This window comes from Balaenoptera musculus, chromosome 4 (assembly GCF_009873245.2).
Source record: "Balaenoptera musculus isolate JJ_BM4_2016_0621 chromosome 4, mBalMus1.pri.v3, whole genome shotgun sequence".
NCBI classification, from domain to species: Eukaryota; Metazoa; Chordata; class Mammalia; order Artiodactyla; family Balaenopteridae; genus Balaenoptera; species Balaenoptera musculus.
The window spans coordinates 74,726,381-74,740,369 of NC_045788.1; the positions used below are offsets into that span (position 1 = coordinate 74,726,381).

Genomic DNA, 13,989 nt, shown 5'->3' on the forward strand with positions numbered 1-13,989 from the left:
ACCGCAACTACAGAAAGCCCGCGCACAGTGACAAAGACCCAATGCAGCCAAAAATAAATAAATATTTATTTATTTTAAATAAATAAACAGAAAAACCTCCCAATGAACAAAAGTCCACGACGACATGGCTTCACAGTAGAATTCTATCAAATTTAAAGAAGACTTAACACCTCTCCTTCTGAAACTCTTCCAAAAAATTGCAGAGGAAGGAACACTCCCAAGTGCATTCTATGAGGCCGTGATCACCCTGATACCAAAATCAGACAAAGATACCACAAAAAGGGCTTCCCTGGTGGCGCAGTGGTTGAGAGTCTGCCTGCTAATGCAGGGGACACGAGTTCGAGCCCTGGTCTGGGAAGATCCCACATGCCGCGGAGCAACTAGGCCCATGAGCCACAACTACTGAGCCTGCGCGTCTGGAGCCTGTGCTCCGTAACAAAAGAGGCCACGATAGTGAGGCCCGCGCACCGCGATGAAGAGCGGCCCCCGCTTGCTGCAACTGGAGAAAGCCCTTGCACAGAAACGAAGACCCAACACAGCCAAAAAATAAATTTAAAAAAAAAAATAAATAAATAAATAAAATTAAAAAAAAAAAAAAGATACCACAAAAAAAGAAAATTACAGGCCAATATCACTGAAGAACATATATGCAAAACTCCTCAACAAAATACTAGCAAACTAAATCCAACAATACATTAAAAGGATCATACGCCATGATCATGTAGGATTTATCCCAGGGGTGCAAAGATTTTTCGGTATCCATAAGTCAATCAGCATGATATACCACATCAACAAATCGAAGAATAAAAATCACATGATCATTTCAATAGATGCAGAAAAAGCTTTTTAACAAAACTGAACACCCATTTATGATAAAAACTCTCCAAAAAGTGGGCATAGAGGGAACATACCTCAACATAATAAAGGCCATATATGACAAACCTACAGCTATCATACTCAGTGGTGAAAAGGTGAAAGCATCTCTCTAAGATCAGGAATGAGACAAGGATGTCCACTCTTGCCACTTTCTTCTCTGGCAATCAGAGAAGAAAAAGAAATAAAAGGAATCCAAATTGGAAAAGAAGAAATAAAATACTCACTGTTTGCAGATGGCATGATACTATACATAGAAAATCCTAAAGATGCTACCAGAAAACTATTAGAGCTCATCAGTAAATTTGGTAAAGTTGCAGGATACAAAATTAATACACAGAAGTCTCTTGCATCTCTATACACTAACAACAGAAGATCAGAAAGAGAAATTAAGGAAACAATCCCATTTGCCAGCACATCAAAAAGAATAAAATACCCAGGAATAAACCTACCTGAGGAGACAAAAGACCTCGACTCTGAAAACTATAAGACACTGATGAAAGAAATCAGAGATGACACAAACAGATGGAAAGATATACCGTGTTCTTGGATCGGAAGACTCAATATTGTCAAAATGGTATATTACCCAAGGCAATCTACAGATTCAATGCAACCCCTATCAAACTACCAATGGCATTTTTCACAGAACTAGAACAGAAAAAATTTTAATTTGTATGGAGACACAAAAGACCCCAAATAGCCAAAGGAATCTTGAGAAAGAAAAACAGAGATGGAGGAATCAGGCTCCCTGACTTCAGATTATACTACATAGCTACAGTCATCAAAACACTATGGTACTGGCACAAAAACAGAAATATAAATCAGTGGAACAGGATAGAAAGCCCAGAAATAAACCCATACACCTATGGTTAATTAATCTATGACAAAGGAGGCAAGACTATACAATGGAGAAAACACAGTCTCTTCAATAAGTGGTGCTGGGAAAACTGGACAGCTATGTAAAAGAATATTAGAACATTCTTTAACACCATATACAAAAATAAACTCAAAATGGATTAAACACCTAAATGTAAGACCAGATACTATAAAACTCTTAGAGGAGTACATAGGCAGGACATTCTTTGAAATAAACTGCAGCAATATCTTTTTCAATCCGTTTCCTAGAGTAATGGAAATAAAATAAAAAATAAACAAATGGGACCTAATTAAACTTAAAAACTTCTGCACAGCAAAGGAAACCATAAACAAAACGAAAAGACAACCCACAGAATGGGAGAAAATATTTGCAAACGATGAGACTGGCAGTGAATTAATCTCCAAAATTTACAAACAGCTCATGCAGCTCAATATCAAAAAAACAAACAATCCAATCAAAAAATGGGCAGAAGACCTAAACAGACATTTCTCCAAAGAAGACAGACATACAGATGGCCAAGAGGCACATGAAAAGATGCTCAACATCGCTAATTATTAGAGAAATGTAAATCAAAAACTACAATGAGGTACCACCCACACCAGTCAGAATGGCCATCATCAAAAAGTTTACAAACAATAAATGCTGGACAGGGACTGCAGAAAAGGAAACCCTCCTACACTGTTGGTGGGAACACAAACTGGTACTGCCACTATGGAGAACAGTATGGATGTTCCTTAAAAAACTAAAAATAGAGCTATTGTATGATCCAACAATCCCACTCCTGGGCAGACAACTGGAAAAAACCATGGTTCAAAAGGGTACATGCACCCCAATGTTCACTGCCGTGCTGGTCACAATATCCCAAGACATGGAAGCAACCTAAATGCCCATCAACACATGACTGGATAAAGAAGATGTGGTATATAAATACAATGGAATATTAATCAGCCATTAAAAAGAATGAAATAATGCCATTTGCAGCAACATGGATGGACCTGGAGATTATCACACTAAGTGAAGTAAGTTAGAGAAAGACAAATATCATATGATATCTCTTATATGCGGAATCTAAAAAGAAATGACACAAATAAACTTATTTACAAAACAGAAATAGACTCCTAGACTTAAAAAACAAACTTATGGTTACCAAAGGGAAAGGTGGTGGGGGCAGGGAGGGATAATTGGGAGTTTGGAATTGACATATACACACTACTATATTTAAAATAGATAACTGGGCTTCCCTGGTGGCGCAGTGGTTGAGAGTCTGCCTGCCAATGCAGGGGACACGGGTTCGAGCCCTGGTCTGGGAGGATCCCACATGCCACGGAGCGACTGGGCCCGTGAGCCACAATTACTGAGCCTGCGTGTCTGGAGCCTGTGCTCCGCAACAAGAGAGGCCTCGATGGTGAGAGGCCCGCGCACCGTGATGAGGAGTGGCCCCCACTTGCCGCAGCTACAGAAAGCCCTCGCACAGAAACGAAGACCCAACACAGCCATAAATAAATAAATAAAAATTAAAAAAAAAATAGATAACCAACAAGGTCCTACTGTATAGCACAGGGAACTATGCTCAGTATTCTGTAATAACCTAAATGGGAAAAGAATTTGAAAAAGAATAGATACATGTATATGTATAACTGAATCACTATGCTGCACACCTGAAACTAACACAACATTGTTAATCAACTATAATATTAAAAAAAAAGGAACACAATTAAAAAAAAAAAGGAAAGAATGACTGAAAATTTCCTGAAGATTCAGGAAGTCCAGAGTGTTCCAAAGAAGATGAACCCAAAGAAACCTAAACCAAGACACATAATTAAAATGTCAAAAGTTGAAGACAAGGAGAGAATCTTAAAAGTGGCAAGAGAAAAACAACTTGTTATACACAAGAGAATCCCCCCCCCATAAGACTATCAGCAGACTTCTCAGCAAAAACGTTCCAGCCCAGAAGGAAGTGGCATGATATATTCAAAGTGCTCAAAGGAAAACACTTCCAACCAAGAATTCTCTAGACCAGATGAACCTAATAAATACATAGAGAACATTCCATCCAAAAGCAGAATACACATTCTTCTCAAGTGTATATGGAACATTCTCCAAGATATATCATATGCTAGACCACAAAACAAGTCTCAACAAATTTAAGACTGAAATCATATCAAGTATCTTTCTGACCACAATGGCATGAAACTGGAAATACAGAAAGAAAACAAGAAAAATCTCAAATATGTGAAGATTAAACAATATGCTATTGAACAACCTGTGGGTCAATGAAGAAATCAAAGGAGAAATTTCAAAAAAAACCCTTAAGACAAATGAAAATCAAAACAAAACATACCAAAATCTACTGGATGCCACAAAAGCAGTTATAAAAGGGAAGTTTATAATGATACAGGCCTACCTCAAGAAATAAGAAAAATCTCAAATAAACGACCTAACTTTATACCCAAACAAAGCAGAAAAAGAACAAATGAAGCCCAAAGTTAATAGAAAGAAGGAAGTAATAAAGATTGGAGTGGAAATAAATGAAATAGAGACTATTAAAAAGACAATTTAAAAAATAATGAAACTAAGAGCTGGGTCTTTGAAAAGATAAAATTGATAAACCTTTAGCTAGAGTCACCAAGAAAAAAAGAGAGCACTCAAATAAATAAAATCAGAAATGAAAGAGAACATACACCAGATACCAAAGAAATACAAAGGCTCCTAAGAGATTACTATGAACAACTATACATCAACAAATTAAATAACCTGGAAGAAATAGGTAAGTTCCTAGAAACATACACTCTTCTAAGACTGAATCATGAATAGAAAATATGAATAAACCGATTACTAGTAAGGAGAATGAATCAGTAATAAACAAACAAACAAACAAAAACAACAAGAAAAAACAACTCACAACAACAAAAGTCCAGGACCAGATGGCTTCATTGTTGAATTTTACCAAACATTCAAAAAAGATTTAATACCTATCCTCCTCAAACTCTTCCAAAAAATTAAAGAGGAGGGAATGTTCCCAAACTCATTTTACAAGGCCAGCATTACACTGATACCAAAACCAGATAAGGACACAACAAAAAAAGTACAGGCCAATATTGCTGATGAATTTAGAGGCACAAATCTTCAACAAAATATTAGCAAACCAAATTCAACAATACATTACAAGGACAATAAACTATGATCAAGTGGGATTTATCCCAGGCAATACAAAGATGGTTCAACATCCACAAATCAATGTGATACACCACATTAACAAAATGAAGGATAAAAATCATATGATCATCTCAATAGGTACAGAAAAAGCATTTGACAAAATTCAACAACCATTTATGATAAAGACTGAACAAAGGGTAGAGATGGAATGTACCTCAAGATAATAAAGGCCATATATGACAGGCCCACAGCTAATCATCATACTCAACGGCGAAAAGCTGAAAGCTATTTCCTTAAGATCAGAAACATGACAAAGATGCCCATTCTTGCCATTTTTACTCAACATAATATTGGAAGTCCTAGCCAGAGCAATTAGGCAGGAATAAGAAATAAAAAGCATCCATACTGGAAAGGAAGAAGTAACTAAGTGGGCAACAACATGATTTTACATTTAGAAAACCAGAAAGAGTTCACCAAAAAATTGTTAGAAGTAATAAACAAATTCAGTAAAGTTGCAAGGTACAAAATCAATATACAAAAATCTGTTGTGCTTTTATACACTAACAACAAACCATCAGAAAGGGAAATTAAGAAAACAATGCCATACACAATTGCCTCAAAAAGAACAAAATACCTAAGAATAAATTTAACCAAGGAGGTCAAAGACCTGTACACTAAAAACTATAAGACACTGATGAACAAAATTGAGATGACACAAATAAATGAAGATATTCCATGATCATATATTGGAAGAATTAATACTGTAAAAATGTCCATACTATCCAAAGCAATCTGCAGATTCAATGCAATCTCTATCAAAATTCCAAAGACACTTTTCACAGAAATAGAACAAACAACCCTAAAATTTCTTTGGTACCACAAAAGATCCCAAATAGCCAAAGCAATCTTGAGAAAGAAAAATAAAGCTGGAGGCATCACACACCCTGACTTCAAACTATAAACAGAATGGTACTGGCATAAAAACAAACAAATAGATCAATGGAACAGAATAGAGAATAAACCCTAAAAATAAAGCCAAGCACGTATGTTCAATTAATTTATGACAAAGGAGCCAAGAATATACAATGGGAAAGGATGGTCTCTTCAATAAAATAGTGTTCGTAAAACTGGACAGCCACATGCAAAAGAATGAAACTGGACCACTATATTACACCATACACAAAAATTAACTCAAAATGGATTAGACTTGAATGTAAGACCTGAAACCATAAAATTCCTAAAATAAAACATAGGTAGTAAGCTCCTTGACATCACTCTTAGTGATATTTCTTTGGATTTAACTTCAAAGGCAATGGCAACAAAAGCAAAAATAAACAAATGAGACCACATCAAACTAAAGAGCTTCCACACAGCAAGGAAGCCATTAGTAACAAAAAAAGGTAACCTTCTGAATTGCAGAAGATATTTGCAAATTGTATGTCCAAAAAGGGGTTAGTGTCCAAAACATGTAAAGAACCCACACAGCTCAATAACAAAAAAAAGATCTGATTAAAAAATGGGCAGAAGATCTGAATAGACATTTTTCCAAAGAAGACATATCGATACAAATGGCAAACAGGCATATGAAAAGATGCTCAATATCACTAATCATCAGGGAAATGCACATCAAAACCACAATGTGATATCACTTCACACCTTTCAGAATGGCTATTATCAAAAGAGCAAGAAATAATAAGTACAAGGACTTCCCCAGTGGTCCAATGGTAAAGAATCTGCCTTCCAATGCAGGGGATGCGGATTCGATGCCTGGTTGGGGAACTAAGATCCCATATGCCACGGGGCAACTAAGCCCATGTGCCACAACTACTGAGCCCGTGTGCTGCAAACTACAGAGCCCACGTGCTCTGGAGCCCGTGAGCAACAACTAGGGAGAAAACCCGCATGCCACAACTAGAGAGAAGCCCACACGCTGCAATGAAAGATCTCACATGCCACAATGAAGATCCCACATGCCACAACTAAGACCCGATGCAGCCAAGAATAAAATTAATTAATTAATTAATTTTAAAAAAAGAAATAATAAGTGTTGGTGAGGATGTGAAGAAAATGGAACCCTTGTGCACTGATGGAGAAAATGTCAATTGGTGCAGCCACTGTGGAAAACAGTATGGAGGTTCCTCGAAAAATTAAAAACAGAACTCCCATGTGATCCAGCAATTCCACATCTGGATATTTATCTGAAAAAAATGAAAACACTATCTTGAAAAGATATCTGCACCCCCATGTTCACTACAGCATTATTTACAATAGCCAAGATATGGAAACAACCTAAATTGCAAAACAACCATGTGGATAAAGAAAATGTGGTACACACACACACACACACACACAAAATGGAATATTTTTCAGCCATGATAATTGTAAAACACTGACATTTGCTCAACGTAGATGGACTTTAAGGGCATTATGTTAAGTGAAATAAGTGAGGCGGAGAAAGACAAATACTTCATGATCTCATTTATATGTGGAATCTTACAAAAACAAACAAACAAAAAGACAAGTCATAGATACAGAGAACAGATTGGTGGTTGCTAGAGGCAGAGAGTAGTGGGTAGGCAAAATGGGTGAAGGGATTCAAAAGGTACAAACTTACAGTTATAAAATAAGTAAGTCATGGGGATGTAATACACAGCATGGTGACTATAGTTAATTATACTGTATTGCATATTTGAAGGTTACTGAGAGATCTTAAAAGTTCTCAGCACAAGAAAAAAAATTTGTAACTATGAACACAGACGTGTTAACTAGACTTGCTGTGGCAATCACTACACAGTATATACAAATAGGTCACTACGTTGTACACCTGAAACTAATATAATTTTATATATCAATTATATCTCAATAAAAAAATCAACAGAAGAATATATACCAAAGTGTTTTCTTAAAGTTTTCATAGGACTTCCCTGGTGGTGCAGTGGTTAAGAATCCGCCTGCCAATGCAGGGGACATGGGTTCGAGCCATGGTCCAGCAAGATCCCAAGTGCATGGAGCAACTAAGCCCGTGCGCCACAACTATTGATGCTGCACTCTAGAGCCCATGAGCCACAACTACTGAGCCCGCGCGCCTAGAACCTGTGCTCCGCAACAAAGAGAAGCCCCCACTCACTGCAACTAGAGAAAGCCTATGCACAGCAATGAAGACCCAACACGAAGACCCAATGCAGCCAAAAATAAATTAATTAATTTTAAAAAAAGGTGACTTAAAAAAAAAATAAAGGTCTCATAAATACAGAGCCTACTGTGTGAAGCACTAGTTGATAATATCCTTTTCTACATAAATCATCACATTTTAATGCCAGAATGCATACTCCCACCCAACACCATCTTATTTTAAGAAGAAAATCAGAGTTACTTAGTGAACTAGATCAGAGGTGTTCAAAATTTTTTGTTCCTGTATTTCTAAAGATTTGAAAAATTTATGAATATTTTTAAGCTGCAAAAAATGTAACTTCTAGAGTACTGAAAAAATTAACATATTATCCTAGAACTGTTACATCACTCCTTTAAGTGAATACAATGGGATCCAAATGCTATACTGATTTGATACTCAACATCTGCTTAAAAAAAAAAATGAAAATGCTAAATTATGAACTTGGAAAATTTTACATTTTTTTGAACTCATATTTTCATTCCATTGTCTCCACAAAATTTTATTCTAATGCAATATATATCTGTGCTTGAAAAACTTTTACTGATCATTCTATGATACTTCTCCACAACAAAAATGTATGTAAACTGAAATTTTAAATTGTAAATTTAAAAAATTTCCTGTGACCATAAGTCTCTAAGTGTTAAAAATTCTGTTATCATTACAATTGTTATAAGCATAAAATTAATTAAAACATAATCTGCAAATTTTGATAGAAGCATAAAAACAGATTATTTTGGAAATGCATTTCTTAGTGAGATGAATGGTACCTGATCCTGGCAATTAATTTATGTATCTACTGTAGTTGACTATTACTTACTACTAGGAAGTCAGAGTTCAGTGTAAGTTCTTTTGCTTTTCGGGGGTGCAAATAATAAGAAACCCTATTTGCATAAATAAGTAGACATGAAAGGAGTCCTGTTATATCCAGTTCTCTCAATATTTTGAACTCCTTCTGAGTTAACTACCAAACATCACAGACACATACACACACACCCCAATATCTAGTATCAAAAAATAATTTTTAGTCATCTGTTAACTGATGACTTCTTCAAAAATAAACCAACTTTTCAAAAGAAGATCCCTAGTCATTCACTTTCTCAGCACTGATGAGATGCACCATAGCAAGATTCTGGATGGTGAGAATAGTCTAACCCACATCAACTAGTGCTTCAGTCCTTTTCATAATAACATCAGAGTGGGGTTCACAAAGGGCGAACATAAACCCTTAGTGGTGGAGAAAACTTACATAAGTCTTCTAGATAGAACTTCTGTGATAACTGAAAGGTTCTATATCTGCACTGTCCAATAAGGTAGCCACTAGTCGCATGTGATTATAAATTTAAAAATTCATAATGCTCAATATTCACATGCGGCTAGCAGAAACTCTATTAGCACATTTAGACCCTTCTACTTACACTGTGGTCTGCAGCTTTTGCTGGCAGCTTGTGAGAAATGCATAACCTCCCACCCTGCCTCAGGTCTACTCAATCAGAGTACGCATTTCAACAAAATTCCAGGTGATTCATATCTACTCAGAGTTTAAGAAGCCTTGTGCTAGAAAACTCTAATTTGTACAAAGGTTTTCCCTTTTATTCACCAAAAAACTACCTCCATGAAATGTCCACCCTCTGGCCTTAATTCTTGCTCCTGGCCACACAGTGCAAAATCGAATCCCCCTTTCCTAGCAAGAGCCCTTCCAAGTATTTAAGCAGCTACCAAATTCTCCCCACACACACCTCTTCCTCCCCTCCCCCCGCCGTCCCATTTTCACGAGGTTAAATACGCGGAACTCCTTCAAGTACTTCTGTGCAAGACAAGGCCCCAAACTGTGTTTCCCCGACTCTCTTGCAGAGCACGTGTCAAAGCAAGCGAGTCACCGTGCAGGCTGCCCTCTAGGTCCTCAAAAGCCTAACAGTTCCTGGTCTCTGGGCTTCGCAAAACAGATTCCACCAGGCCGATAGCAGGGTCGACCCGCCTGCTTGGCTCTTTTGCCCTCACCCACAGCCCAACTCCTGTCACCCCTCCCCCACCTCCTGGTCCTCATCCCCGCCACCCAACCCTCTTCTTTCCTTTCCTGGGCAGGTACCTGACTCAGAATACGGGGTCGAGACACGATGCCCCGTAGATCGATGTACACGGGGGAAGAGAGCCCGCTCTTGAGCACGAAGTTCCCAAACTTGAAAGCCTGCACGTCGTACAGACCCGTTACCAATAACTCCAAAGCTGCATCATCGGCCGCCATCGTCCCGCTCTCCCAGTTCACTCCGAACTCCAAACCGCCGCTTAGCCGCGGCGCCCGGTGACGTCACCTGAGAAATCCCGCCTCTTCCGGCCCTTTTTCCGGCGGCTGGGCGAGTTCGCTCCGCTCGGCTCCGGGTGCCAGGTAGCGAGCGCCCAGGATTTCAGGTCCGGTTCCGGGCAGTGGTAGTGAACTTTACCCCGACGCTGCCTGTGGGTGAGATAGCTGGACTTTGAAGCCCCAATAGTTAGATTGGCTCCAGGATCATAAAATCAAGACTCTCAAGAGAATTTGTATGAATCCTACCTACTTTTTATAGCGCAGTGTCCTCTTAATTCTACTTCTTGGGAGAGCATATATTTGCCCGTTATTAAACACCACTGTCCCCTCCCCTCCCCTTTCTCCAAATAGAGTGTAAGTTCTGGAAGACGGGGACCTTTGCTCAATTCTTTTATTAACTTCATGGCATTTGGCAAATGTCAGTGTCATAGCAATTTGCACATGGGACTATAAAGCTCTTAGCAGGTAATTATTCACTACCTCTTCTGTCGGCCCTCTGCATCTGGAGGAGGACGTGGGTTTAGTCCCATTAGAGTAGCACAAGTGCTTGGCACATAATACATGTATAGCAGATGAAGAAGAGAGGGAGGAGAGCAGAAGAAGATGAATTGATACCTTGGTATCAAGGTTATCCAGGAGGATAATCATGCCAGCTAATCTGAAAATCTAAGCATATTTTGTATTCACAAATAAATTCCTTAAAGTAGAGGAAATTCCCATTGTGGGTAGAAGGCAATACTTTAAGGATAATTACCTTTAAAACCGTAAGTCTCACGATTGTTACTCATCAAATTGATTCTCAAGTCATTTCTATGTTTCTGTGTTCTTTTATGTTTGTCTGTTTTCTCTGAAGGCAAGATGACCAGCCAGTGTGAAGGAGCCCATGCTTTTGACAGTTCTCATTTCAAATACATGCAGTAAAATCTTGATGAAATAGAAACCCACTGTTAAAACATTTTTCTTCTTATGTGCAAAATAATCTAATCAAAATACTTCAATCCCAAATACTTGTCAGCCTTAAGAATAAAATGGCCTGTTAGTTTACCAACAAAATGAGTTTTACTTGGGAATGGCAGAGGAATTGCGTTTGAGGCATGGAAACTATGGCAAAACATAGGCAAGTCTGGAGAACAAAGGCCAGGAATGTTACTTTACAGAGAAACGGGAAGTTGGGAGGGGCTGCTTTGAAGGAAAGTCCATTGGAGGAAATCAAGAGTTCAGGGTCGTGACAGTTTCTTATTGGCTGCATTGTTGGTGTGCAAGGAGAACATCTTCCACCCTCATGCTAGAGAAGTTAAGTAAGCATCTTCCTGCCCAGGGATGTAAAATAAGCTGCATAGGGTGGTATGTGCTGGTGTGTGCATGAAAGCTCCTCCTTCAGGGCTTCCTTACTCCACTTTAAATGAGATTTTCCTTTATTAGTTTTCACACACTCTAGCTAATTGACAGTGTACTATGAATCACTTTCATTTGCACTTGGGTGGCGCACACAGACTCTTTCAAAGCATGATCATGTCTGCAGAGTCCAATCCAGATTCCTGGAGTCCACAATATGTTGCGTAAACTTGTGAGATCCATCCCAAATGGCCTGCCAATTTTCTAACAAAGTTGCCAAATAAAACATCAGAATGAAGTTAACAACACACAGGGAGGCTTATTTGGCACTTTTGGATAGAGAAATGCCTTTGAATACTTCTCCAGGCAACAAAATTGTTGCTTTCTTTCCAAATGCTGGGCAAAATGTGTTATGTAATAATAACGCAATATTTTCACCTTGTCAAAGGCTTTCATATATTTGGAGGAAGAGCAAAAAAAAAAAATTACTCTTTTCTTTCTACAAGAAGTTTTAATTAGAAACAAAAGACCACCAGAAATAATATCTTTAGTATAGTGTATTTATAGGAATGCATAACTTGAGATGTACATTTTGAAGTTTCATCCATAACTTATAACATTTACTGCAGTAATAATAACAAGACAGCAGGTCATCACTTTACAACATCACACATGAGTGATTTTGACTTACAAATAAAATATTTACAACCTACCTTTACAAAACGACGTTGTGTGCATACAAAATGAACAACTGCAGAAAAATTTAAAAATAATGAGACAACCAAAAACCCAGAAGATACACTTAAGGCAGACCAGCAAGACACCGAAATAATTAAGGCTGTGGAATTCTTCTGCACCTTGAAAATATAGAGCTATTTATCAATACTGTGGAGTGATTTTAAATCAATTGTTACAAGCCTGATGGAAGTACGTACTTATATGTATATGCATAATGGTCCGTATGGGGAAACCTGTCCACTTATGGATAAGGCCCTTTATCTGAATGGCCAGAGAAGCCCACCCCAAACTCTCAAAAGACTTGGCGGGGAGGGGTCACTCAAAACCAAGAGGTGCCAGTGAAGTTTGCAAACCAACGATTAAATATTCAAATATAAAGATCCTTCTGACTCCAGGTAAAAGGAATAACCTATATGATGGTCCCACTATGTTTCAAGCTTTGTTCATTTGGCTTTGTAGACTTCAAAAGACAGCAAATAATTCCCCAGTGAGTAGAATCTAACTCTACCTATCAGCCCTAATGGTTTTGAATGGCCCTAGATGGTTTTCTACTAGAAAAATTGACACACCTGGGCTGTCTTCAACTGGATAGATTTCTGCATATGAGCAATAACATATACATACATATTATACACTATATACATGTACAGATGTACATATATCCATATTCTCCAACAGTTTGCACTTTGATCACTACTGTTCTCTGACTAGGATCTCATTCTGAAGAACAGGTTTAGTTTTTTCACAGTCTTCACATTTGTCCTAACTACTAGTTTTACTCACCTTCCCCACAGAGTAGGCCGCAGTTTGGCAGAAACAGAAGTAAAAGCACCAGGGTCAAAAAAATCAAACACAGAGATGACAGATATGGCTTAAGTTAGTAAGAGAAGATGTATGTTTTGTTAACTTCAAATTCATAACCACAGTCTTTGAGATCACAGTAATAGTCCCCATAACACTCCAGGATGTGGCTTCATTTCTTGATGGAAATCAGGCATTGATGGAACTATTATACTAGCTATTCCTGGGCTAGCAAATTCGCTTGCTTAAATTAAGCCTCAGGATTGGGACTCTGAGAATTGTTATTTGCACTCTTTTCTACCACCCTCCATTTTCTCAGCCATCCTCACTGTCTGAAATAACATTTATCTGAATAAACAGTTAATCTTGATCATTTGAATAAAAACTAAATCTGACCACATTTTAGAATCTCCCAGTAAATAGGCTGACAGGAAACACAATAGCCCATGAGTATTAATTTCAGTCTTTCCATAAATGTCCCTTAAAGATGAAAATTTGTCTTAGAGTAATTGTTTTTTCCTCTCCTCTAACTTCTACATGCACTGAAAATGAGGAAGAAATGTCTTTCATAGAAAATATGGCCTGTGATATTTCTGTGTTCTACTATTTTTGTATAGATTTCTCACATGCATAATATTCTCTATTAAAGACGTCTAATGCTATGGACAAATTTCAGCCATTTTTAATCCTCTAGAATTAATGAAACAACTAAGCGCCTTACAGTTTTTAGAAAATGGA

At 37.8% G+C, this 13,989-nt stretch overlaps 1 protein-coding gene across 1 annotated transcript in view; it reads right to left on the reverse strand.

Moving 5' to 3' along the window:
- UMPS (uridine monophosphate synthetase) overlaps nucleotides 1–10,382 on the reverse strand; it is a 45,193-nt gene extending 34,811 nt beyond the window's left edge. Inside the window, exon 1 of the mRNA XM_036851833.1 lies at nucleotides 10,165–10,382. Coding sequence (XP_036707728.1) covers nucleotides 10,165–10,320 — 156 coding nt within the window. The 5' untranslated portion in view covers nucleotides 10,321–10,382. The remainder of the gene's footprint in view (nucleotides 1–10,164) is intronic.
- Between the last annotated feature and the right edge of the window lie 3,607 nt (nucleotides 10,383–13,989).